Raw genomic sequence first — 25652 nt, 5'->3', positions numbered from 1 at the left:
AACAAGGGATGTCCTGGAGAGTTACAGTCCTGCAGACCTCCGTTTCATCCCAGTTCACCGCGATTATCTGGTTCAGGTGTGTTCGATTGGGGCTGGAGCTGAAATGTACAGGATGGCATCTCTCCAGGAGCAGGGATGGTGACCCCTAGACGTGTGAGTAGATGAGTTTACCTGTCTGCTTCAATAGCAAGCAGCTTCCTCGGGTGGAAAGTGTTCTGGTCTGAATCAGGAGAAAAATCTGTACAGATCAAGCACCGTTTACAAGCAAAAACTGACCAAAACAGTTTGGGTGGATTTTGATGTGAGAACTAAACGGGATTAAACTTTTCACTGGGAGAAGAGATATTATGGATCCGGTACTTATTGTGGATGCTCAAAAAAGCAACATTTTTAAGTTAAAACATCTTAATGATGGATACCAAGCTTTTTGCTTCACAAGACATAAACTGCTGAACTGGAGTGCTGTGGATTATTGTGATGTTTTTCTCAGCTGTTTGGACTTTCATTCTGACGCACCCATTTACCAATTCCATTAGTGAGCAAGTGTTGCAATGCTAAATTTCTCCAAATCTGTTCCCATGAAGAAACAAACTCATCTACATCTTGGGTGGCCTGAGGGTAAGTATATTTTCAGCAAATTTTCATTTTTGGTAAACTAGTGTTCAAAGGGTCTTAAAATCAGTGGAAAAGGAAGATTATGACAGATTTTGATGTACAGTACAAATCCTACTAATGCAAGTTCAAAAGATAGAAATGCAATTCATGGCCCCATTAATGTTTCCTCTTCCTGTGCTGTTGTGAGGTGTCTGCAGCCTCTGAATCCATTACCTCTAAGCATTCATTGTCCTGCGGTGAACTTTTCATTCATACTTCACTGCCTCTCTGTTCAGATGTGTAATTCATTATGCACTAGATTGTGGGCTGGGAGTGAAATCTCAGAGCATGTGCTGTTCAGGACAACTTTTTTTTCTCCTGTATCCACTTAGAGGCGTTTCTGTGAATTGGGAGTCCCCACGGAGAGATAAGCCTTGCTGAAATCAGGGGCCGCGTTACAGGGCCCGACACACATATACAAGCCCAGATGATGGGGAGCCTTTGTGGCCTAATTGTGCAACTTGGCTCTACTCCCAGACTGAACCCTGAAAAGAAAACAGCTCATGTGAAGAGAATGTGTTCTTCTCTGGGCCAACAAAACATTTGCAAAGATTGCTGGTCTTCTTTCAACCCCCTCACCATACCTGACATAAAGTCAATGTTAGTCAAAGCTAACATTAAACTGATGTTAACTAATGGGACCTTATTGTAAAGTGATGCAAACCTCTAATAATTTATACCTGAAATGCATGTTTTTTCCCCACATAAATTTAGAGGTTGCAAATGTATGAAAGCCAATTTCTGCCACTAAAGGTAAAATAAAACAAAGTAGTTGCAACTTTTATTACTAAATATTGACTTTTTTCTCAGAATTGCAAGTTTATATCTAACAATTCTGACTTTATAACTCACAATTGCAAGTTTATATCTCGCAATACTGACTTTTGAGAAAGAAAAAAAAAAAAATACCAGAATTGCGATATATCTTTCAGTCACAAATGGCGAGATATGTACCGTATTTTCCTGACTATAAGTCCCACCTTTTTTTCATAGTTTGGCTGGTCCTGCGACTTATAGTCAGGTGCGACTTATTTATCAAAATTAATTTGACATGAACCAAGAGAAATCATTACCGTCTCCAGCCGCGAGATGGCGCTCTATGCTGCTCAGTTCTCCTGTAGTCTACACTGAACACAGAGCGCCCTCTCGCGGCTGGAGACGGTAGTGTTTTCTCTTGGTTCTTAATAAATGCGACTTATAGTCCAGTGCGATTTATAGTTCGAAAAATATGGTAAGTCATAATTGTGAATTATAAAGTCAGAATTGTGAGTAAATGTTTTTCTCTCTCACAATTACGAGTTCATAACTCACAATTCTGACTTTATAGCTCACATTTGCATGTTATAGTGTTAGAATTGCAAGATATGAAATTGCAAATGTGAGATAAAAAGTCAGAATTGTGAGAAGTCGCAATTATCTTTATATTTTATTCAGTGGCGGAAATGGGCTTCCATACAAACTAGTTCAGAACTGCTGTCTGCATACGGTACATGCTTTTCTCTACATAATTTTTATTTTACTTCTCACATTTTTCAAAAGAAAGGGGTTAAACAACTAAATTGAATGATATTACTGATTTATAATGATAATGATCTCACTGATACTATTAGATGAGAACAAAACATGAACCAGATTGAGTTGGATAATGACACTATTTCCTTCTGTAGAGCTGCTTCACAGCTGAATTTGTTTCATAAGTCATTCATTTTACTAAATAACAATGCTAAAGTGAAGCTGCCTTAAGACAATTTGTTCCATAAAAAGCGCTATATAAATGTGATAAATGTGATGCACTATAAAACAGCTGTGTCTTATGTGGCCATTTTATTGTTGAAAGGCATACGTTGCAGTGCAAACAGTCTTTGGCAAAAATACAATACAAAATATAAGAATCATTTTGACCACTTGAGCATGTTCAGTCTCGCAGGGCAGTGCATGTCCATGGCAATGTGTGCACAGTTTGGTTTGGGGGAAGATCTTCAAGAGGTTGTTAGATCATTTAGGAAGGAAGGAAGGACATTTGGGAGTAATAAAACACTGATATAGAGTCATACAATAGAGATAAGAGAGTTGAATGCAGTCACAAATGGTAAAAAAAGAAAAATAACAGGCAAAAATTCAGCTGCGCTTAACACAATAGCAGTAGCTTTCCCAATCACTAACCAGCACGACTGCAAGCGTCCAAGCAGACTGGATGTAATGGTGCCTCGATGGCGTTTCATCAGGATACACTGGAATGTTTAGAGAGGAGCAGCTCTCCAGCTCAGGATATGGCTTTCAATTTCAGTGAGACTCGAGGAGTCAGACTCCAAAACAACTAAAACACACCACAGCTCAGACGTCTTACCAGTGCACAAAACAACACATACACGTGTTTGGTCTTTGGTACAAGGTGTGTTGGGGACATGTCACATTCAGCAAAAGAAGAGTTGTAGAATTCCCAGGGTTGGGAATTCAGGACCAGTTCCTATTTAAATAATACTGACAATAATAATAATAATAATAATAATAATAATAATACATATATTATACACTACTGGTCAAAAGTTTGGAATACATATGATTTTAAAGCCTTTGAAGGTGGTCTCTTCTGCTCACCAAGTCTAGATTTATCTGATCAGAATTACAGTAAAAACACTAATATTGTGAAATGTCATTACAGGTTAAAAGAAGCATTTTCTGTTTGAATAGTTCAAAAATAATTCATCCGTGATTCAAAGCTGAATTTTGAATTATTACTTCTTTATTTAATTCTTAAATTATCAATATTGATAATAGTTGTGTTGTTGCATATTTTTATTTATTTATTTTTTTGTGGGAAAATGTTATACATTACTATTCAAAAGTTTTACCATTAATACTTTAATTCAACAAGGATGCATTAAACTGATGTGACAAAATATTTTATTTAAAATAATTGCTATTTCTATTCATCAAAGAATCTTAAAAGAAAATGCATCACAGTTTCTACAAAAAAAACAATGAGAAAAAGTGAAAAATGTTTCACTAAAAACTGAATGATGCTGAGAATGCAGCTTAGAAAATAGAAAATAGTTATTTTAATTGAAATTAAGTTTCAAAATATTCCTTTATTTTCTGTATTTTGATCAAATAAATGCAGCCTCTCTGATTAAAAAAAAAAACTAAATAATAATAATAATAATATTTATTTATTTTAATATTCCGAACTTTTGATCAGCAGTATGTGTATATGTATGATTTTCATTATGTTCCGATTCCAACAATGGTTCTTTATGCTCAATACACTTCTACTGATATGATTAGAACATCAAACTAAGTGACTAAACAAGATTTTCCACAGCATCAAAGTAAATCTTGAGTCTTCAGTCTAAACTGAACATGACAAACACTGGGTACTGGGTAAAAAAAAGAAGGAAAAAAACACATGGCAAACGCACGAATAACAGTGTGAACTTCCTGCTGGCTGCACAGTAACAAACATACAGCATGAGCAGTGTAACAAATGACTCGCAAACAAATGACTCTTATTCAGTTCAAATGGTACATTATTTAGTGATTCCTTAAAAGCACTAAAACGTATAGTTAATGGAATCAGAACATAAATGCAATTCTCATCTCAAATATTGCTCTTCTGCTGGATAAAAGTGAATGAATATGAATATAATGGACCCCTGGATGCTGAGAGAGTAGTGTGTGCTTTTCAGTTGATGTATTGTGATGAGACACAACTGTTTACATCTCTCTGAACACGGTCTGAAAAGGGAGGAAACATCTGGAACTTCATTCATGACAAGAATATAAATACTGGGCCGGTAGAACAGAGCATTATAGAAAAGTACAGTAACAGCCTAAATGAGAGCCTGACGTCAGCTCAGTGCTGCACGTCCCAAACACTTCACCTCCGTCGCACCCAAACCAAAAACATCTAGAACAGCTTTCTGTCAAGATAAAGCAAAGAACACCAGGTCTCAGAAAACCCGCAGTTGCCAAGGGAAACAAACATTTGGTGATCAGTAGAGTTTTTTCCCCATTGCAAAGATTGATTTCAAGGTATTCACATTTTTTCCCACGTGAGAGGAAGATAAAAAAGCGGGTACTAATATATTCTACATATGTCCAGAATATGATACTATGAACCATAAACAAAGTAAAAGTATGATTAAAGTTTAAAAAATTTTTTTTTTGCGTAACTACAAAAACGAAGGGTTTTCGCTCAAGTGTAGTTTTAAAAAGCACATAATGAGTGTATATACTGTATGATGCATTGCATCTTGCAAAACATTTAAATGCATAAAACAACACTCTTAAGACTTGGGTAAATCATTTAAATGGATTAAGATAGCACCAGTTCTGCAGCATCTCAAAAACCTGAGAATGCTTCTACTGTAAAGCAACCGGAAATGAGGCATCGTCCTGCAGAGTTCAGCTGCGTCCACAGTCAAACAAACACTTTAGGCTTACGTTTAGGATTTCTGCATTTGAACTGCATATACAAATTCCATCCAGTTGTTTTCTACAGTTTTACCATCTAATAAACTGTGATGCCAGAGATATTTTTAACTCTTGCATCTATTTGATTCGATCTAAATATTAACATTTGCAAAATGCATTGTTCAGAATAAGCATAAATCTGTTAATGGTGAAAATATGTATCGCACTGACTCACTACCACTTAGTGAAAACTGTCCATATATATATATATATATATATATATATATATATATATATATATATATATATATATATATATATATATATATATATATATATATATATATATATATATATATATGCTTTTTTTATGCAACTGACTGCAATTTTCAAGTAATCCTGAAGACTTTGGTTTGGTGTGTTTGATTAGTGATCGAGCTGAACTCTGCAGGAAAGTGTCCCTCCAGGACCGGAGCCGCCCATCTCGTAAATGGACACTTCTGGTGGTTGTCTCCCGGTTAACATGCCTTAGGGGGAAAACAGGGCCCCAACATTCATCTGTTCAAATACTTTTTAAGGTAGTGTATTTTTGTTTCTTTGTTTAGGGCATCTGAGGATATGCAAACAAAAATATCAATACGTGACAAACAACAAAAAACCCTGATACGCAACTATGGAACAAATGGAGGCATGAGCTCAAGGTCACATTGGTTAAGTGTGCTGAGGTTATACGTGGCGCTCGTTATCCTGCGGTTGTGATGGCTGGTTGAGGCACACGGGGCAGCAAGAGCCTTTTGGCGTCACTGGCTTCAGACATGCTGCCGGCGGACACTTTTCCACAAAACACGTCACCTGGGCCTCCTAACAGAGACAGAGACAGAGACACTCCTGAGGTGAAAACGGGACGGTATTTCTGTAGGAAGCATGACAGGTACAGTATGTCCTTTACTTGTGGACTATTGTGATGTTTTTATCAGCTCTTATTCTGATGGAATTTTTTGGGTGAACTTTTCCTTTAAACTACACGTGATTGAATGCAGATTCTATCCCAGATTGAGTTATAATGTTACAATGACAGACAGTACCATGTGAGGGCATTTGTCAGTTTTTGACAGCTAAAGTTCCCCCTAGGAATCAGTCTGTCTACTGATCCGTCTATCAACAATAATAAGTAAATGAGAGCGCTAGAATCCGGCATATTCTTTTGCAGTGAGATAAAGAAAACACAGATGGAACAGATATATTTCACATCCAAAACGAACACTCACTAAGAGCCAAAAGTGAGTAGAATTTGGCATAATTGAGTAAATAACATCATCTCAATGAGTCATTTGGTAAATCATAAATAAACTATTTTCAACACAGCCTAATGGAACTTAAAAGTGTGTAAAACAGTTGAAATCCATTGTTTGGTATAAATTATTTTAATAACCAGTGTCTTTCTAGATCAATAATAATAATAATAATTATAATAATAAGTCAACAACGCTCGAGTCTCTGAAGGTGTACTCAGACAAAAAAATACACCTCATACTCCACTTTCCTGTAATTCTGCAAATCAGCACTGAAGGTTGTATTTTATGTAATGAACTATATGGTCAAGAAAAACAATGCTACTGTACAAGCAAATTGCAATGTATATTGAATATTATACTGATATATACTGAATACATCATTGTGTATAATAACAATAGTAAAATTAACATTTGAACTCTTAAAATGGAAAAAATGCTTCTCATATATTACATTGTTTGTTAGTAACGCGTATCTCATATATTAGATCAAAGGTAGTGTATGACAGCTTATTGCAGTTACACATTTTAAAGACATTTTTATTTGCTCCTGGTCCATGAACAATTCTGTAATCCTAAACCAAAACAAGCTGAGAATCACTGCTTGAGATAAGTCAAATGTTTCACAATACCCTGAACATTGTGCACAACTACCGTGTTCACAAGCCTATGAATGCAAGTAAAAAATGCAGCACGGTCTACATGTGAATGCACCTGAAAATTTAAGTCAGAAATGCTGAATGCAATGATAAACTTACATGACACTGACAACTGGTGCAGGGGTTCTTCTTCCAACGCTCTCCATCTACTCGCTCTCTCCCGTCCTCATCTGCACAGTCTGTCCTGCTCAGACGGTCTTCAAGTCTTTTTATCTGTCAGTTCCAACAGTGAGATTTTTTTGTTTCTGTCTATTCTTTGCATTACAATAAATGCTACGGTATATTCTGTTTTAATGCACCATACTATACTGATACATATTATAATGCATGGGAGTAAAACATGCTAAAATATGATTACTGATTCAGGATGCTGAACGTCTTGGTTACGTATGTAACCCTCGTTCCCTGAAGGAGGGAACGGAGATGTTACGAATGGGTTCTCGCCCAAGAGCCCAATCACCTTCGAGTGGTACCAAAACGAGCCAATGGTACACAAAGTACCTTGGTCTGTGGGATTTGCATAGTGAGCTCCACCCCGCAGAGCGGGTTAATTAAGGAGCAACGCGAGCAACTCACATTCAAGTCTTCGCTGAGGAGCCGAGCCAGTGACCCGGCCGTTCAGCGGAACAGCGATGTGGCAAGGGGACGTAACATCTCCGTTCCCTCCTTCAGGGAACGAGGATTACATACGTAACCAAGACATTCCCTTTCAGTCGGTCACGTACAACATTACGAATGGGGTCCCTTACAAGACGCCACATGGCTGTCTTCCAGCGACCCGTGTGAGTGATAGCACCCTGTCATGGCTCACACAGAATACACTGGGTAGCATATTCCAGCTGGACGTATGCTAGCAGGCTGCCTGCCTGTGGGAGGACTTACAGAAGGCAGGTATCTACCACGGTGGTGATACATAAGAACTCTGAGGTACCCAGCCCGCAGGTTTCGATGACAGAGCTGGCAAGGGGCTTGCCAAGGGAAAGACACACGCTGCGGAGAGACTTACTGTTGACATACACACGTGGGATTACCCAGAAAAGGGGAATCACAACACATAGAGGCACCTAGTCCCACACAGGGCTGACCAAAGTGCATGGACGCAAGTGTTGGACATCAACAGTGCTGGAGGAAACCCAGGGTTGTTGGTACGGACCAGAAAGTGCTTTTCCTTCAGCAAGGAAAAGCAGTTCATCAGGAAAGCAAGCAGTTCAACTGTGGAACTGTTTCAGAGTGGAACTGCTCTCTTGCCCTCAAATTGTCTTAGGCAATTCAGCAGTGACTGCGCGTGCTCGTTCGTAAGCTGCGCGAACATGGCGACCGAGTCTATTTCCATACCGAGAAAAGAGATTCTCTGCACAGGGGAGAGCTTGCTCTTTTCCCAGTTGACCTGAAGACCCAGTCGGGCGAGGTGTCTGAGCACCAGATCCCTGTGCTCGCACAACCGCTCTCGAGATTGAGCTAGGATCAGCCAGTCATCAAGGTAGTTGAGGATACGGACACCTTGTTCCCTGAGAGGAGCCAGGGCTCCCTCTGCGACCTTCGTAAAGACGCGGGGAGACAGGGCCAACCCGAATGGGAGAACCTTGTACTGATATGCCTGCCCCTCGAAAGCAAACCGAAGAAACGGTCTCTGCCGAGGAAGAATGGAGACATGAAAGTACACATCCTTCAGTTTGATCGCTGCAAACCAAACCATCGGATGAATGCATTTGAGAGATGCTTGGGCGTTAGCATCTTGAACGGCAGTCTGTGCAGAGCTTGGTTCAAGGCACGCAAGTCCAGGATTGGCCGTAACCCACCTGTTTTCTTGGGTACTATGAAGTAAGGGCTGTAAAAGCCGTACTTCATGTCGGCTGGAGGGACCGGCTCTATCACGCCCTTTGCCAGCAGGGTCGCACATGACAGGGGCATCTTTGCTCACTATCTTTGTGTGGACACCCCGAAACCTGGGGGGACACTGGGCGAACTGAATCGCGTAGCCGAGCCTGAGTGTCTGGATGAGCCAACGGGAAGATTTGGGGAGCTCTAGCCAGGCTCCCAGGAACCGAACCAGCGGGGACAAGGGGACTACAGGCGTACCACAGCGTGGTGGAGCAGACAGCTCAGGCATGGGGGGCATAGCGTCCCTTAGCGGGGGTGGAGTGCGGGCACTCGTCTGACTCCAAGTAGCAAAGAGGGCATGAGAAGGCGAATCGTTTTTGAGCCGGCTTTGCATGGAAACTGGGAGAGGAGACAAGAGCGGCGAGAAAGCACATCGCCAACTTTCGTTCGTGGCCTCTTGAGACCCGGAGGTAGAGAAAACAGCTCTTTTAGTGAAGGTTTATGTAACACCAGCCAAAAAGAAAATGAGAACAAAGGATTCTCCCCTGGCCCTCCTCCGGGGGAAGGAGTGGTCCTGCTACCATCTCCTGATGAGCTGATTCAACCCTTCTGCGGCCATCTCCTCACTGCGGCCGGGGTGAAGGCTGCTGCTGAGGCGGCTGCGCCGGCAGCGGGGTGGACCAGCAGTGGGCCGACGGGGCAGGATGTGTCTGATGGCCTCAGACTGCTTCTTGAGGAGCTGAGCCCGATCAGACTCCCTCATGTCTGCCAGGTTCAGCCATAGGTGGCGCTCCTGGACCACCAAAGTGGACATCACCTTACCCAAGGAGCGCGCAGTGACCTTCGTCGCCCGGAGAGTGAGGTCAGTAGCAGTGTGCGCCTCCTGCAAAACCCCTGGGTCAGCACTGCCCTCGTGCAGCTGCCGGAGCAGCTTGGCCTGATAGACCTGAAGTGAGGCCATGGCATGCAGGGCAGAAGCAGCCTGGCCCACAGCTCTGTAAGCCTTGGCCACAAGCGTGGATGAGAATTTACAGGCCTTGGAGGGAAGCTTGGGACCTCCACGCCAAGCGGAGGCACTCTGTGGACACAGTTGCATCGCAACAGAACGCTCCACTGGGGAATCCCAGCATACCCCTTGGCCACCCGCCATCAAGGGCAGTGAAGGTGCACTTCCGGGAAGAAAGGAACCAGAGGGGGGTGCTGGCGATCTGCATGAGCAGCCCCCAGGAACCAATCATCCAGCCTCGAACGCTCGGGACAGGGTGGAGGATTCCACTCAAGCCTGATGCTCCCCACTGCCCGGGAAAGCATGGCCGTCAGCTCTTCTCTTATGAGAAGAAGAGCTAGAACGAGGTGTGGCAGAGGGGACTCTATACCTTTTAAGGTAATCGAGTCTCGATCTCAACGCTGAGATGGTCATGTCCCCTCAATGAGAACATGAGCCATCCACGAACGCAGTCTCAGCGTGTTGGAAGCCAGACATGTGACACAGAGATCGTGACCGTCATGAGGAGCGATGTATCGGCCGCACCCAGGAACACACGGGCGAAATTACATCTTTAAAAAGACGCAAATCGGCATGTATCTCTTTTGTGAAAGAAATTTGCTCTTTCAGAGGTGTTGAAGCGCTCAGGGGAACGCGGGAGCTGTCGCAGGAAACCCAGACGAACCGCTGAATCGCGCCATCACACCAACACCAGCTCTTGCTTGTAAGCAAGCGATGTGCTCGGCTCCGAAGCGAAAGCTTGAATGCAAGTTGCTCGCGTTGCTCATTATATACCCGCTCTGAGAGACGGAGCTCGCGATGCAGATCCCGCAGGCCAAGGTACTTTGTGTACCATTGGCTCGTTTTGTACCAATCGAAGGTGATTGGGCTCTCGGGCGAGATCACATTCGTAATGTCGAACATGACCGACTGAAAGGGAAATGAAACATTTCTTGATTTGTGTCTGAGCAGATGGCAATTGTCCTCATCTATTCAGTTTACCAACAAAAGTCAATTCATTCATACATTTCTGTGACTGGATTTTCACAAGGTTTATATAAATAGATGTATATAGTGCAGCTTGCCATTGAGATGCAAATGAATCATGAGTCCTAACCTGTTTTCGTAAACTTGTGATAGTTTTCTGCATGTCAGCAACAAAGTCTTGGAAATCCTTAACGGAGGGTTCAGTGCTTGACTTTGGTGACACAGTTATGTTTACTGCAGTTCGAGCTTCTTCCAAAGCGCTGAAAAACAGAAATCATTCAAAGTTTGATTGATTGATAAATTAACTTTAACAAATTAAACAATGCATTATTTGTTATTTGTACTATATACAGAGTGTGATGATGTTTCCACAGTTATTAACATTGTAAATCTGTCAAAGTAAAAAAAAAAAAAAAAAAATGATATAGTAAAACTCTATACTTTCTGTTTTATCACCTTGGCATTACATTTAAGAAAACTGGTTTATGCTTATGAGGGAGTGACCAACAGAATCAATCTCTTGATATTTTTTTCCCATCTTTTAGAAAGACAGTCTAATTTCTGTTTCTCCAACAGTGAAGTTTACCCAACTATGGGCCATATTTACTAACAGCTTGCGCCAGCGCAAAGGTCTTTTGGTGTTAAAATCGTGCTGTCAGGATTTACTAAAGATGCGCAGTGACGAATTAGCACTGAAAAGGCATGGACACAGTTATTTTTGCACCTGACCTTAATGAATATGCATTTGTAGGAGTTTCCCTTTCAGAGGCAAAATTTATGGGAGGAGAGTATTCAAAAACATATAAAGTCTGTGCGCATCAAATTACTGGTAATTAAGCCATTATTTAATGCCCAGAAACAGCATGTCTTAAAGCAGGCGGTAATTTGTGCTGCTCTTGGTAGATTACGCTGGTCATTGAGGAAATCAGATGTTGCATCTGTGTTCTTTAATGTGAACCTTGTCAGTAAATCACATGCAGAATTATTTTCCCCTCCCATTTGCAATTTTATGGAATTTTTATGGAATTTAATTTGCACTGTTTAGTAAATCTGGCCATATGATTTTTGTTTCTGAGAATCCTGGAAATGTGAAAATGGTCCATTATCAGTAATGCTATGAGAATTTACAAATGATCTTTGGTGAAATGCAGAAATGAAATGGAGCATGTGAGTTGTACCTGCTGTTGTCGGTGAGGTTAGTGGCAGGTTTGTCCTCTGCATAGCTGTGCTCCGCTGACCTGCGGCCTCTGAAGTGGTACGACAGGGCATTGAACTGACCTTTAGTGCGGCAGTCTGCAGGTGCAAGAAATTCAGCCTTTATTTGATGCAGAAAAAAAGAGCTGTACAAAGACTAGACAGGACATTTACAGCACTGACAAAAGAAAGCTGTCAATGATTCCAAAATTTTTCTGGACGAACAAGAATAACAGTATCTATAGAACATTAGATATACAATTTTTAAGTAAAACAATGCAGTTAGAATGCATTTATTTTAATTAATTAGGTAGAGAATTAGCATGTGCCGATTAACTGTGCAGCACTGTGCAGTGAAGCTGTGAGTTTGATTACTTCAGAAACAGAAATGCTTATAATGTAGTGGTTTCATGTGTGCTTGAGTGTCTGTGTGTGCTATGAATGATGAAGGGAGCTTATTAATATTGAACAGTGTTTTAGCTACCTGTGCATTATAGAGTTTTAATATAGACCTTCCAGCCAATCAGAGTATTCAGATAGACTATGGTTTAATCCTTATTTAAATCTTTAATTTTACAATATGAAAAATGAAGAGGAATATGAAGTGAAGAAAAAATAGAGCACGAATGTCAAGGACATTCTGTATAAAAAAAAAAAAAAAAAAAAGGAAAACCATACAATCTCAAAAGAATAAATAATTCAGTGTATATGTGCATACACAAGCAAGTTTAGCGGTTTAGTTCAAATAATTTCAAATGATTTTTAACCTCGAATAAATTAAAAGCAACACAAAACATATTACAAGGCCTTAGTGAGAATACAGCAGTTGAAAACAATGAATTGATGCTGATTATGCTGTCAACTTTGGGTTTTGAATGCCTTTTCTACTTAAATAATTAGGTATCAAAATTCGAATATACGTTCCTATCCTAGCTTTAAAATGCCAGCATATTATAATGATTTCTAAAGGATCATGTGTCACTGAAGTCTGGACTAATGATGGTGAAATTTCAGCTTTGATCACAGTAATCAATTACATTTTATATATGCATCCTTGGTGAGCATAAGAAAGGTCTTTGAAAAACATAAAAAATGTCTTAAACATTCCCAACTAACTGGTACCTGTAGAATATCAGATGCAAGTCTCATACCTTCACAGCAGTCCTGCCACATACGTAGGTCAATCTTAGGTACATCATCACAGCTTCCATAACCATGAGGGAATTCAGCCACGCTAAAGACATCTGACTGGATTCGGGTGATGTTGTCACTATTGTCACACAGCACCCGAGCGAGAGACGTCTGCTTCAGCTGAGTTAACTGAGCAGGGCTAAAGGAGCCAGGATTCTCATACCAAAACCTATAATTACATAAAGTGAAGATGATTATTGATTTAACCATGTCAGTGAAGCTAAATAATAATTATGTCTTCCATTATATCAAACTGAATAAAACATCACAGGTTTCATAGTTCCCAGTGTAACCACATAACAAATTAATGAATTAATAATTTATACCTTTTACTACTAGCACATCGAACCTTTCTCGTGTATATACCACTAAACATGAGTATACTGTATGTACTAAAGCAAATCCCAACAGCTTGATTGTATATGTTTTTGAAAAATGTAAACAATATATTAATATAAATTGTTAGATTTTCCCCAAATTTACTTATTGGACTATATAGGTACAGTTGAACACTACAAAACTATTTTTTCTTCTCTCCAATTCATGTTGTCCATCACTATTTGGCTTTTTTTCACCTTAAGCAGCAAGGCGACCGTATATACAACATACAGTGTTTCTGTGACTGACCAAAGCATGTGAATGTGAGGCAAGATTGATTGGGTCTATGTTGCTAGTATCGTTTAAGAAGGTACATGTTTGGCACCATAGCATAGCACTGCTTTCACTGCTCCAGAGCAAGCTTTCATAACATGTAACTTGTCTAAATTACAAATGTGAAACGTGCCTTCAGCCATAGTTAAAAATGGGGTTTATAATGATGATAACCCAGAGTTAAGTCCAGTTTAAAAAGCCCTAATGTGTATTATGAAAAGCACTATTCAAATAGGTTAAAATAATTTCTGAGGAACAAGGCCAGGTCTTACCGGTCACCATCTCTGAGACGCTTGAACTGGGTTGCCAGTAAACACATGAGGGTTGGTCCCAGTCTGCTGCCAGGCACCAGCTCTTCAGCCATCAGAGCAGGAAACAGGTCAATATTCTGAGGTGTGCCATAGAGCCTGGGAGCAGAAAAGACCATAAGATCCAGAAAATGCTGATTGTTGTTCTTCAGTGATATAGAATAAGACCTAACCTTTGAAGCTTTTCTCGCACGCTGGGGTTCTGAATCTCATTCCTTAGATCATCAAACGTCTGCGCAGATGTCAGGTTGCAGAACACCCGGTAGTCATTGTAAGGTGGTATACCGTGATCACGTCCCCTTTGGATATTCATGGCGGCAAGGTCAAGTGCCACGGCGTGCGCCATCGAGAAAAGGCGTTCGGTAAGTTCACTGTTAAGCAGTTGAGTGGACACTCGCATTTTTCCCGCCACTCCAAACAAGCCACGGAGCAGAGGATCGATGCCTCCTTCGTTCACAATACGGAAGGGTGAGAAAAAAGCCTTATGCAGCAAAATGTGTCCTTGCTGGATGGGCTGAAAGTTTTCGTCGAGCCGGTACAGAATGGGGTTAATGAGTGTATGGCCAAAGCGGAAGGCAGCAGTGGCAAAAGCATTGAGGATGCCAGCATTAATATTGGGATTATAGCCATTATAGTCACCCATTAGCCGCATGCCAGCCTCGCCCAGTATTTTGGGCAACCAATGGCTGTAGGTTATATGCTGCATTTGGGCTCCGACTATCTTCCGTGTCTCATGGTAAATGGTGTCGCCATCCCAATGGGGATTGAGACGTAGCAACTCGCTGGCTATGCGGTTATGTTCACGGAACCAAACCGTGTGCATAGCTGTCAACCCAAGTTGCTCATTGGCACGATGGTCCCCAGCTAGGAAGCAAGGAATGGGACTTTCGTTTTCGTCCCGCATGCACTCTGTTGGTGGGCCAGTTGCAAATGGAAGCAATGGCTTACCAGTGCGTTGCACAATGCCCTGCCGCAACATGCCCCGATGGCTGGCCAAGTCACGGATCTCTTCTGCCTCGTGCTGCGAGCTGCCGTAAACATTGGAGGCATCAATGTAGGAGGTGAGCTGGTTCATCTGCTCGCGTGGATACACAGAGTTCATAAGCAGAGAGGTCATTCCACTGCCGCAAACAGGACTAGAGCGTACAAAGAACATGCAACGTGCTCCGTTGTGCCGCTGCCGTGGATCGTCAGGAGGGAACATGATTGGAAAACAAGGTGGGTCATTGGTGCACACCGAGGTACACAACTGTCCATCAGAGAAACGAGACTGGCTGAGGGATACAACGGTTGAATCCAGGTCGTGGTCAAGGAACTGGCCCCATTGCATAAGCATGTGTGTGTAGCGATCATCTGGGGTGATGGTCTCCGTCCCAATCATGGAAGTGGAGACCAGGCGTGGAAGAGGCAGAGTGAAGCTGTTATGCCTTCGCTCAGTGGCACCACGTGGGAGATTAAAGCCATTGTCGTAGACAGGCTTTAGCAATCGCTCGAAGGCAGTGAGTGAGGCGCCCCACATGGGGTGCTGCAGGTTGTTGCAAGTGCCATCATGGGTGCGATACTTCTGGTGGAAGCAGATATCCGAGCAATTGTTGAAGCGCCGATGGGCCGTGCAGCCAGACAGGTTAGCGATCATATCCAGGAAACGTGGTGACACCAAGTCATTATAGCGGTAGGCTGTTAAGAAAGAAGATAAGAAAGAGTGTGTGTCTTGTAAAATCAAAAAAGGTGCTGGACTCCTACTATTTTGTAAAGTGACAAATACAGTTGAAATTCAACAGTTGATTCAAAAATGAGAATTTTGTCATGATTTACTCTTGTGTAATTCAGACTTTGGTTAACCTTTAAAAAACCTATGATGATTTTAAATGAAATCTGATATCTCTTTTGAAAGTTCATTTAATCAAAACTTAGGAGATCTGAAAAATAAATCCTCTTGTATTAAGTGTTTTTAATCAAAGTCATGTGATTAATTTAAGTTTTAATTGATATCTGAACAATGATTATAGATAGATAATAGATATTGTAAACAAGTTTCTGTGTTTATCATGTGTGACCATGGACCATTTTTTTTTATTGATACATACACATCATAAGTTTTCCATTGATATATGGTTTGTTAGGAGGACAATATTTGGCCGAGATTTGTAAATCTCGAATCTGAGGGTGCAAAAAAAAAAAAAAAAAAGAATTCTAAATATTGAGAAAATCATCTTTAAAGTTGTCCAAATGAATTCCTTAGCAATGCATATTACTAATGATAATACATTTAATATATATTTATGGTATGAAATTTAGAAAATATCTTTCTTGAACATGATCTTTACTTAATATAATGATTTTTGGCATAAAAGAAAAATCAATCATTTTGACACATACAATGCATTTTTGGCTATAGCTACAAATATACCTGTGCTACTTATGACTGCTTTTGTGCTCCAGACACACACACACACACACGGATCATATAGATTTGTATAATTCATATTTATTCATTTTATGATGCCTTTAACTTGAACTTTTTGGATTATCTAAATGTTCAGTCAAGGGACAAAAAAAAAACTTGTAGGTTTTATTAAAATATCTTAATTTTCATTTCAAAGATTAACCAAAGACTTATGTGTTTGAAACGGCATAACTGAGTGTATGATGACATTGTTTAAATTTTGGGCTGAACTATCCCTTTAAGAGGACATAGTCTCATCCTCAAGCAATAACTGGACAAAACCGGTTCAAATCGGACTGTCTCACAGCTACATTGTTTCTGTGAGTAAGGTTACACTGGTTATTAACTGCCTGGTAAGAAAGTTGTGTTGATATAATGTGAACTAATTAGATGGAAAGTGGACCAGACCCTATTGTGATGGTTACATTTTTGACACAGTTAGACGAGACAGCAGTAGATGCAAGTAATTGTGCCTGTTGACCCCTTCTTGGTATTTGTGTCAGTGAATGTGTCCGGAGGGTAAATGCTCAGATTGGGGCAGGGCTTGTCAAAACATGTGAGGCCATTTTGTCTTAGTGTAGCGATGAAAGCTGTGCTGTTGTCATTACCAGAAAAAACAGTGATCCATGTCTTATGCAGCAGAAAACGCCACAGTGTCTGCTGATTATTTAGTAAAGCAGACATTTGCCATACAGTAGTTATAATATTGAATCACCATAGCAAAATCTCTCATTTGATAAGCAGCATGTTGGTGTGAAATACCAGTTCCATTAGTGTCCACCATGAGGCCCTGGTTTACATGCCTCTGGATTAGTAGGAGGGTCTGCTCAAAAATCTCTCCCGCTCTGGCCTGCTCCACTGTGTAGGGGTCCCGGGGGTAACGAAACAGAGCCAGAAGCTCCGCAGGAGTACGAGGAGATCTGATGATGGTGGAGAACACATTAACTTCCACATTCACAAAAGTCATTCAGACTCACTCTGGAAGAGAATACATACAGTAGGTGGCCGACCAAAATGCCTACTACCTCCGTGTGTACCGCCACCGCAGGGCTACGGCATTAACTGCAAGTCAGTCACGTGTTTAAGTCATTCAGGAAACTACCAAAGGGACAGTTTGCAAACTGACTGCAGTTATATTTTGTTTTGTATATACAGATCAAATAACAAAATAAAACAAAAATAATGTTATAATACAACATAACCTTACAAATCATTAGAAAATTTATATTACATTTATTTTTAGAAAGTTAATCTCCAAACGTGAGATAGTCATATAGCCTAAAGCCTCATGCATTAAAAAAAAAATAATAATAATAAAAAATAAAAAGGTTATTTACACAGAAGCTCTTACTGCATGTTATGGTTGTTAAACATTCATTATGAAACAATTAAAACCACACAATTTACTTATGTTGTATTAAGGGGCTTTCATTTCGATCTACAGGTTGATGAAAGTTTTTCAAGTTTTTTAACAATCCTGACCTTGGCCGTTGGTCCACTGTACAAGCATACATATCGATGTTGTACAAGACTGCACGCTCATGAGATTTTATTCGCATCGCAATTTTCTCTGACTCACACCATAAAAATAAATAAATAATAATATAATAATAATAATACAAATCTGACATGAAACATTAGATAGCACAAGCTACTATCCAAAAAAATGGATATTAACTTGGAATATATAGATTACATTTAAGGATGTGTACATTATCCCATTAATCAACTTTTGAGAAGATGGCTTATTGTTGTGTGTTATAGTCTAGGCCTAGTTCTAACATATTTTGGTCTAATAGCCACATTGATGTTACAAATTGTGAAAGGCTTAAAACTTACATTTAATAATGTGTTTATTTATTTAATATTTATATTAAATAAATGCATGCTCTTTTATTAAAGGAGTTTTATAAAATTTTAAAAATTTTTACTTGTGACAAAAATAGGCCAAATATATGAGAATATTGCCATTTTGCATATAGATTGCGTATGTAGCTTAGCTCACTAAAATAAGCTACCACTTTAAATTCTCTGATGAAAAGTAAACCACCATTTCTTTAGGATAATTTAACACATAATTAATATTGTATAAAAAGTATATACTGCACACCTGGTACATGTTTTTAGTCTAAAATATGGTTTAATACTGTGTAGCTTTGAGTAAATATATGCACAGGCTTATAGGCTTGACATTTATCCTGCTTGAATTCATTATAAGAAACGCACGTAACTTCATAAGTAGGCCTACAAAATTGACATCTGTGAATATGAAATATTTTAACTACAGTGTTTTTCTTTTCTGATGTAACACATCAGTGAGGCAAAGCTGACAGCTATTTGTGAAAAAAAAGTGCTTTGATGAGCTTGTTTGATGGTTAAAGCGCCACTCAGCGGTCAAAAGCTGCAAATGCACTTTGCAGACGTAGCGGCAGTGGCGCTCACTGATGTAGAGAGCACACTCTGGTTGGCCACCTACTGTAGACCTGCATTCCATTTAAGTATTTCAATCTCATAATTTCTTATTAATCAATTCAAAACTTTTTTCAAACTGTGGACAGTGGACAGAAAATACACCCCAGGCAAATAGGGTAAACATTTATTTAATAGATCACACCATGTTTCCCCCACTGATTGATTATATGTGACCCTGGACCACAAAACCAGTCTTAAAGGTTCACCCTCATGTCGTTCCAAACCTGTATGAGTTGCTTCCTTATGTTGAACATAAAAGAAGATATTTTGAAGATTGCTGGTAATCAAACAGTTGGTGGTTGCCACTGACTTCCATAGGAAAAAAATATACTATGCAAGTAAATGGCAACCACCATATTAGTAAATCAGGTAGCAACTTCAACAAGGGGGTCCATATTCTGGCAGGGGTTCAGAATTTGATACCGCCGGTGGCAACAGTGAGAATGACATTTACGCCTTCTTTCTTTGCGAGAACATCTGGGCAGCGTTATGCAAATCTTCCCACATCATAGGAAGAACAAGCCGTTTGGAGCTTGTAACACTCCAAAGAGAAAGAAAATGATTCAGATTCCAGAATTTTAAATAGTTGTATATCAGCCAAATATTGTCCTATCCTAACAAACACAAATACATCAATGGAAAGCTTACAGAATTTATTCAGCTTTCAGATGAAGTATAAATTTCAGTTAAAAAAAATGGGTTTTGTGGACCAGGGTCACATATTAGGAATTGCTTTTTTTTCTTTTTTTTTTTTCCTTTTTTTTGTAATAGACATTTTCTGAAATGTTGTTTAAATATGCAGAAGAGACATTATCTAAATTGCAACATGTTTTATTTTCTTTCTTTCTTTTAAATAAAACGTTATATGAGTGAGTTAAAGATTGAATGTTCTGCAGGAACACACATGCTAAAATAGTGACAGATTATTAAAGTAAAATGGAAACTATGTCCTAGTAAAAAGCACATCTAAACCCCATTGAACAGTATAAACAACCTGTCAAAGCACTTGACATATGAATGTGACCTTCTTTCGATTATTAACACAAAGTGTTTCCAAACCTTGGACAACTTAGAGCCTACATTTTTTCCCCAGAGAAGCTCACTTTGAAAACTGCTTTCAAAATGCATGCTTCTAAGTGCAGTCACTGAAAAAGTACCTAAACTTCTGCCCACCTTTAAGTAGTTTTTACAGCTCAAATTGTCAAAAGAAATTCTGCTTTGAGAGAAAAATGTATTTCCTAAATTCTTACTAAAACATTTAACTAATTAGTTCTAATAAGTGACATTTTAAAAGCTGACTACAAATAACAACCTAACTACCTGGCTTCAGTTATTTTTCAGAATAACTAATTCAGTGTTTACAGCTTTTTTTTTTAAATTTGAGAGAACCATATAAAACAGTGAATAAGTGTTTTTAGAGAATAAATAATAATCATTTGCTCCAAGGCTGTTGGTGTCGATTCAAACTAAAGCTAAAGAACATCAAAGCCTTCAGCATTCATTTTTATAATTCAGAGAGTTGGCCTCACTTTACATATTATCTCTTGAGAACTAAGAATGTGCCAAGTTATAACAATATATCTGTGGTCATTTGTGCCAAAATTGTTGACAGGTTGTTGTTGTTTTTTCACCCATGACCAGTTGCTTTGGACTGCATAAAGTCAATAAGCATGCTATAATGTCTTGGCAAGCTTAGTCAAAATCTCAACAAACTTTGTCATTTAAAATTTAAAACAGTCAGGTGAGGAAAAATGACATCAGTTTTGTACTTCTAAATCTAATCTTTGGCAATCTCTCTTTACTATGATAACATCTCTCCATTAAGGACTTAATTCAAAAGCATTTGTCTTGAAGCAGTCCTCTCCAGTTATGAAACACAAACACTCTCAGTGAGCTAACTTGAGCTGGCACTGGCCTCGACAGACAAAATCACCCCCTAACATCAAGCTCAGAGCACAGAGTTCCCTTGCAGTGATAAATTAGGAATCATACCGCAGTGACCAGCCCTTGTCCAAGGCATAAATGGTCCCAGTAAATTCCTGATGGGTTATGGCACTGTGACTCACAGCAGAAGGAATTGTTTTCTTGGCATGTTTGCCTGCAGCACCAAGCGCTCACCCGTCAAAGAGCTGCCTCCTGGTGGAGTCTATTGCGCTGTTTATGCTCCGAATGGCCTCTTCAAGGGACGTTGAGACAAACGGATCACCCTCCCTGCTCACCTGCGGGACTGGAGAATTATACAAAAATCTGTATCAATAAAAGATTGTGAATTGGAAATTTTTATCTGCACACATAATGAAAGACTGAACAGAAGCTCCATTCGATAACTGGACCTTTAATAAATATTGACTTAAAATGTTAAATCATGCCATTATTTAAAAATACAACATGATAAGTAAGATATGACAATAAACTAGAGTTGGGTCCGAGTCCATCTTTGTCTAGTACAAGTCAAGACCAAGTCCACAAACATCAAGTCCAAAAGGGGCCGAGTTGGACTCAAGTCCGAGTTCTTAAAGGCCGAGTCGAGTCCGCCCGAGTCCAGAAAGTAATTAAATTAAAAAAGATTATAAATTGGTATTGTAAATTTTTACATTCTATTAATATTTTAACCTTTCAACCCATTAAACCAATGGCAATATAAAAATGTAATAAAAAAATACCACTGTTACATCTAGTCATTGCCATTGAACATTTTTATGTCAACAGAACTAGTTTCCTATCAAAAAAGGTTTCAAAGGTTTTATTGTATTACAAGTGCATGAAAATACAAATGAACCTGTTTTATTATTGTATCACATTATATTGTCCTCCAGTTATATTTATATTTATTATAAATATAATATATGTATTTGTGAACCCTCCATCCTAGAACACCTCACTCAATCCTATTCCATTATCATGTATAGCAAAATTACTATAAACTTATTTATTTGCCAATTTGTAAATCTTATTAATTTTTTTTTGTTTTTTTTTTTTGTCTGTGTTGTTGTTGTCTCTGTGTACTGGAAGCTTATGTCACTAAAACAAATTCCTTGTATGTGTAAGCATACTTGCCAATAAAGCTCTTTCTGACTCTGATTCTGATTCTGAGTTAAAGCTGACAATTTCAGTTATTTAATGCCTCTCCCCCACATTTGACAGAGGTAAAGTGCAGCCAATGAGGAGATCCTTAATGATGGCATTATGAATTTCCTGTTGTCTTGGGAGAATTTGCATCATAAAGTAGCACTGCTTGTTTGACCAATTCTAGTCTTGCAAATCCTTCATTGCTGAGCTGTGCAGCATCTGTTGGTTGCTGCTGCTGTCTTTGGTACTCAGTTGCATCGGTTTTCGGATCATCAGTACAATGAACCGAAAACCGTTTCTTTCCGACGCGTCCGATTTGAGAACCGACGAACTGATGATACTGCGCATGCGTGTAATTTTTCAAGTATTTTGTTAAACATCAGAAAGTGTGCTAAAATAACTTATATATATATATATATATTTTAAGATGCATGTTTCTAATCTGTATATTGTAAATTATGTATGGGCCAAAGGGATTTTCTGGGAAGTTGGACAACAATTAAGACTCTAAAGACTCCATGTTTAATAGGAATAAGGGATGATTTATGAAATATCTGTACTGTATTTGTAGTTAATGATGACACATTCACAAATTGAGTTTGTAGTAAACAGAACATGAAGAAGAGTAGAGCAGCCGATGATACTGAACTGCAGCACGTGCCGGTTTTAGCAATTCTCGTTTCCGAGTCAAGAATTGGTTGCATCGGTTTTCGGATCATCAGTAAACTGAAACGAAAACGTTTTTTTCGGAGGCATCCGATTCGAGAACCGAGGAGCTGATAATACTGCGCATGCGTGATTCAGCGTGAAGCCGACTGACTCACTGCGCGTCTGAACCGAACTGATTCTTTTGGTGATTGATTCTGAACTGATCCTGTGCTAATGTTATGAGTGCGGGTAATCCGAGGGCTTGAATGAAGGGCAATCTGATGAAACGTAAATTCATTTAATAATAAATACATCGCAATGGATTATTTATGGTTTCTGCGCTGATGACACCTAATTTACTTTGTATCTTCAAGACTTAAATCCTCGTATGCACATTATTGCAGTTACTGTATTTGGGTGTGTTGTTGCAAAACTTAACTGTAAACTTTTCATGATTATGAGTTTTTTAACTGACTGAAATTATGATTAGTGACTTTATATATTTGAATGTTTGATCGACATCACCAATGCCAGTCATTACGTCAAGCGTAAAAGAACCACTGAACCGTTTTTTTTCAACCGGTTTATTGAATCAAACCGTCCGAAAGAACAGGTTCGCGGAAAAGAATCGAACTTCCCATCACTAATCCACATTGATATCCAGTGAGTGGTGCGTGTGTTTCGTCTGCAACGTGAGATGACATGCTACTGCTGCCTGCCGGTGTGGTGCAGTAAAATGACATAAGGGGAGACATTCATTAATTTATCATCTCAAATTTAATGCTGATTTTATTGTTACACACGCGGACTCGACTGTACTCGGAATATTTTCCGAGTCCAAAATGTTCAAGTCCGTGTCAAGTCAGAGTACAAATTCACCCGAGTGCGTGACAAGTCCGAGTTCATTCAAAATTGGACTTGAGTCCGGACTCGAGTCCGAGTCCAAGTTCGAGTACCCCAACTCTACAATAAACTAATCAAATGAATCTTATCAAATGCCTGCTGAGAAGTCTCCAAATTAAGAAAATCTAATCAATTACAACAAGTGTAAAACCCTTGTAGCAGATTTAGACAAGAGGAGCTGGGGAGGTGGAGGGTCCAATCATGCAGGACCAGCTAAAAGTATACATTAAGACAGACTATTCAAATGTTAATGAAGTGATCTCATTGGTTAAAGATCCAGCAGACGCCAATCAGTTTGTGCTATTTAGTATTGCTAGCAAATTACAGGTTTGTTTAACTTCATGCTGTGCTATTGTAGCAGAAATGAGTCGAATCAGACAAATCAAAGAGTCTATCAGAGCTGTGTGCATTGAAACGAGAGCCGAACTCCTCAGGAAGTCATAAATCAGTTCTAGTACCACAAGAACCAAGCAAGATAACCAACCAACCAACTTGTTCACACAACAGCTTTCAACATTAACACCAATAGAACAATTATTGACAATTTTAATTCGAAGAAGAGATTGTCAAATTTATTGTTCGTGATTGAAATGCAACGCTGGACATCACATGTAAACCCAGGAGATCAAGTTAAATACTTGCATTGACTTCCCCCCAGCCAGCAGAACCAGACTGAAATTCCTAAGGGGGAAGGGCTTTAAACCTTTGTCTTCACAGAAAAGTCCCTTTGCCAGAGAATGGCAAAGAAACTGCTTTTTATACATTATATATGGACCAGAATGAACTCAAAAAGACTTGTAAATGAATCGTTCCATTGCTTAACTCCATATTCATTTATGTGTAACCCACACATTTGACTATCATGTATAATCACTTATTGTGTATGTCTTTTGATAACTATAGGATACATAGTCATGTCTAGTATTGACATAATCGAATTTTCTTGCTTGATATTGTCCTGACAATCATTTATTTGTAAAATATATCATAATCATGTTATAGGAATCATGTCCAAAATTAGACCCTGTGAGGCAAGAACCACATGCTTGGTAAGATAAACAAATGATTTATGATACCCACCCCAAGACCATATCTGATTGGTCAAGGCAACATTTGAGGGGTGGCCAACAAGGAAGTTTTAAATACTTTGGACCCCATGAAATTTTGCTTTTAGTCTAGCATTGCTTGTGCTATCAGTCATGCGGGCTTTTAGTCTGCTTTTAGTTCCAGCCTTGCTCGTGCTATCAGTCATGCTATTAGTCATGCCTGCTCTTAGCTTTTAGCTTTGCTACCTAGCTTTAGCTTGTAGCATCTAGCCATGCGGTTAGTCATCATGGTTCTTTGAGCGCGGTTCCAGCGTGCCTGCCTGCTGCTACTATGCCACAATGAGAAGGAACACAACCTAGTCTCGTCAAACTTTATTTCTTTTCTTTTCCGTTTGAGAGTTTCGTGTTCTGAGTTAAGTTTTGTAACGTCGAGTCTCCGACGCATGACCTCGGATGCCCGTTCAACTTCGACCAGCGCACACGACTCCAGCTTCAGCCAACGCCCAAGCACGGGCTCCCCAAGACGTCACTTCAGCCAACTGAACTTCCAGCCAATCAGCGACACCGGGATACCCCTTTCAACGGGAGTCCCTTTCACAGAAAACGAAGGCAACGTATTCCCAGATATTTGTTGTGCTGGTGTATCTAATATAATTTTAACCTCACTGAGGAACTCAATGCGAGGGCTAATTACGTGATTGATGGTTGTTCGTGTCTATGCAATTTAACGTATTGCTGTAAACTTGGGATTCCATATTTCCATTCTCTTAAACTCATCTCTCCTTAACTTTCGACCTTCCTGCAACTTGTGTGAATGTGTGTGTGCGTGCGTTTATGTGTTAGATTAGTTTATATGTCTTAGATTTATCTAATAAAGCCTTATTCATATTGAAAAGAGAAGTATCTTGTGTTT

The 25652-nt window shown here is 39.4% G+C and overlaps 1 protein-coding gene across 1 annotated transcript in view; it reads right to left on the bottom strand.

Moving 5' to 3' along the window:
* Positions 1 to 5420: 5420 nt before the first annotated feature.
* pxdn (peroxidasin) overlaps positions 5421 to 25652 on the bottom strand; it is a 61370-nt gene continuing 41138 nt past the window's right edge. The window contains exons 15-23 of the mRNA XM_026285282.1: positions 21192 to 21300; positions 17364 to 17521; positions 14329 to 15832; positions 14120 to 14254; positions 13157 to 13365; positions 11990 to 12104; positions 10942 to 11071; positions 7118 to 7231; positions 5421 to 5928 (exon numbers count right to left, since the gene is read on the bottom strand). Coding sequence (XP_026141067.1) covers positions 5794 to 5928; positions 7118 to 7231; positions 10942 to 11071; positions 11990 to 12104; positions 13157 to 13365; positions 14120 to 14254; positions 14329 to 15832; positions 17364 to 17521; positions 21192 to 21300 — 2609 coding nt within the window. The 3' untranslated portion in view covers positions 5421 to 5793. The remainder of the gene's footprint in view (positions 5929 to 7117; positions 7232 to 10941; positions 11072 to 11989; positions 12105 to 13156; positions 13366 to 14119; positions 14255 to 14328; positions 15833 to 17363; positions 17522 to 21191; positions 21301 to 25652) is intronic.

Source organism: Carassius auratus, chromosome 17, assembly GCF_003368295.1.
Source record: "Carassius auratus strain Wakin chromosome 17, ASM336829v1, whole genome shotgun sequence".
Taxonomy (NCBI): domain Eukaryota; kingdom Metazoa; phylum Chordata; class Actinopteri; order Cypriniformes; family Cyprinidae; genus Carassius; species Carassius auratus.
Note: the sequence above shows the minus strand (reverse complement) of the source record. Positions and strands in the feature narration are given on the sequence as shown.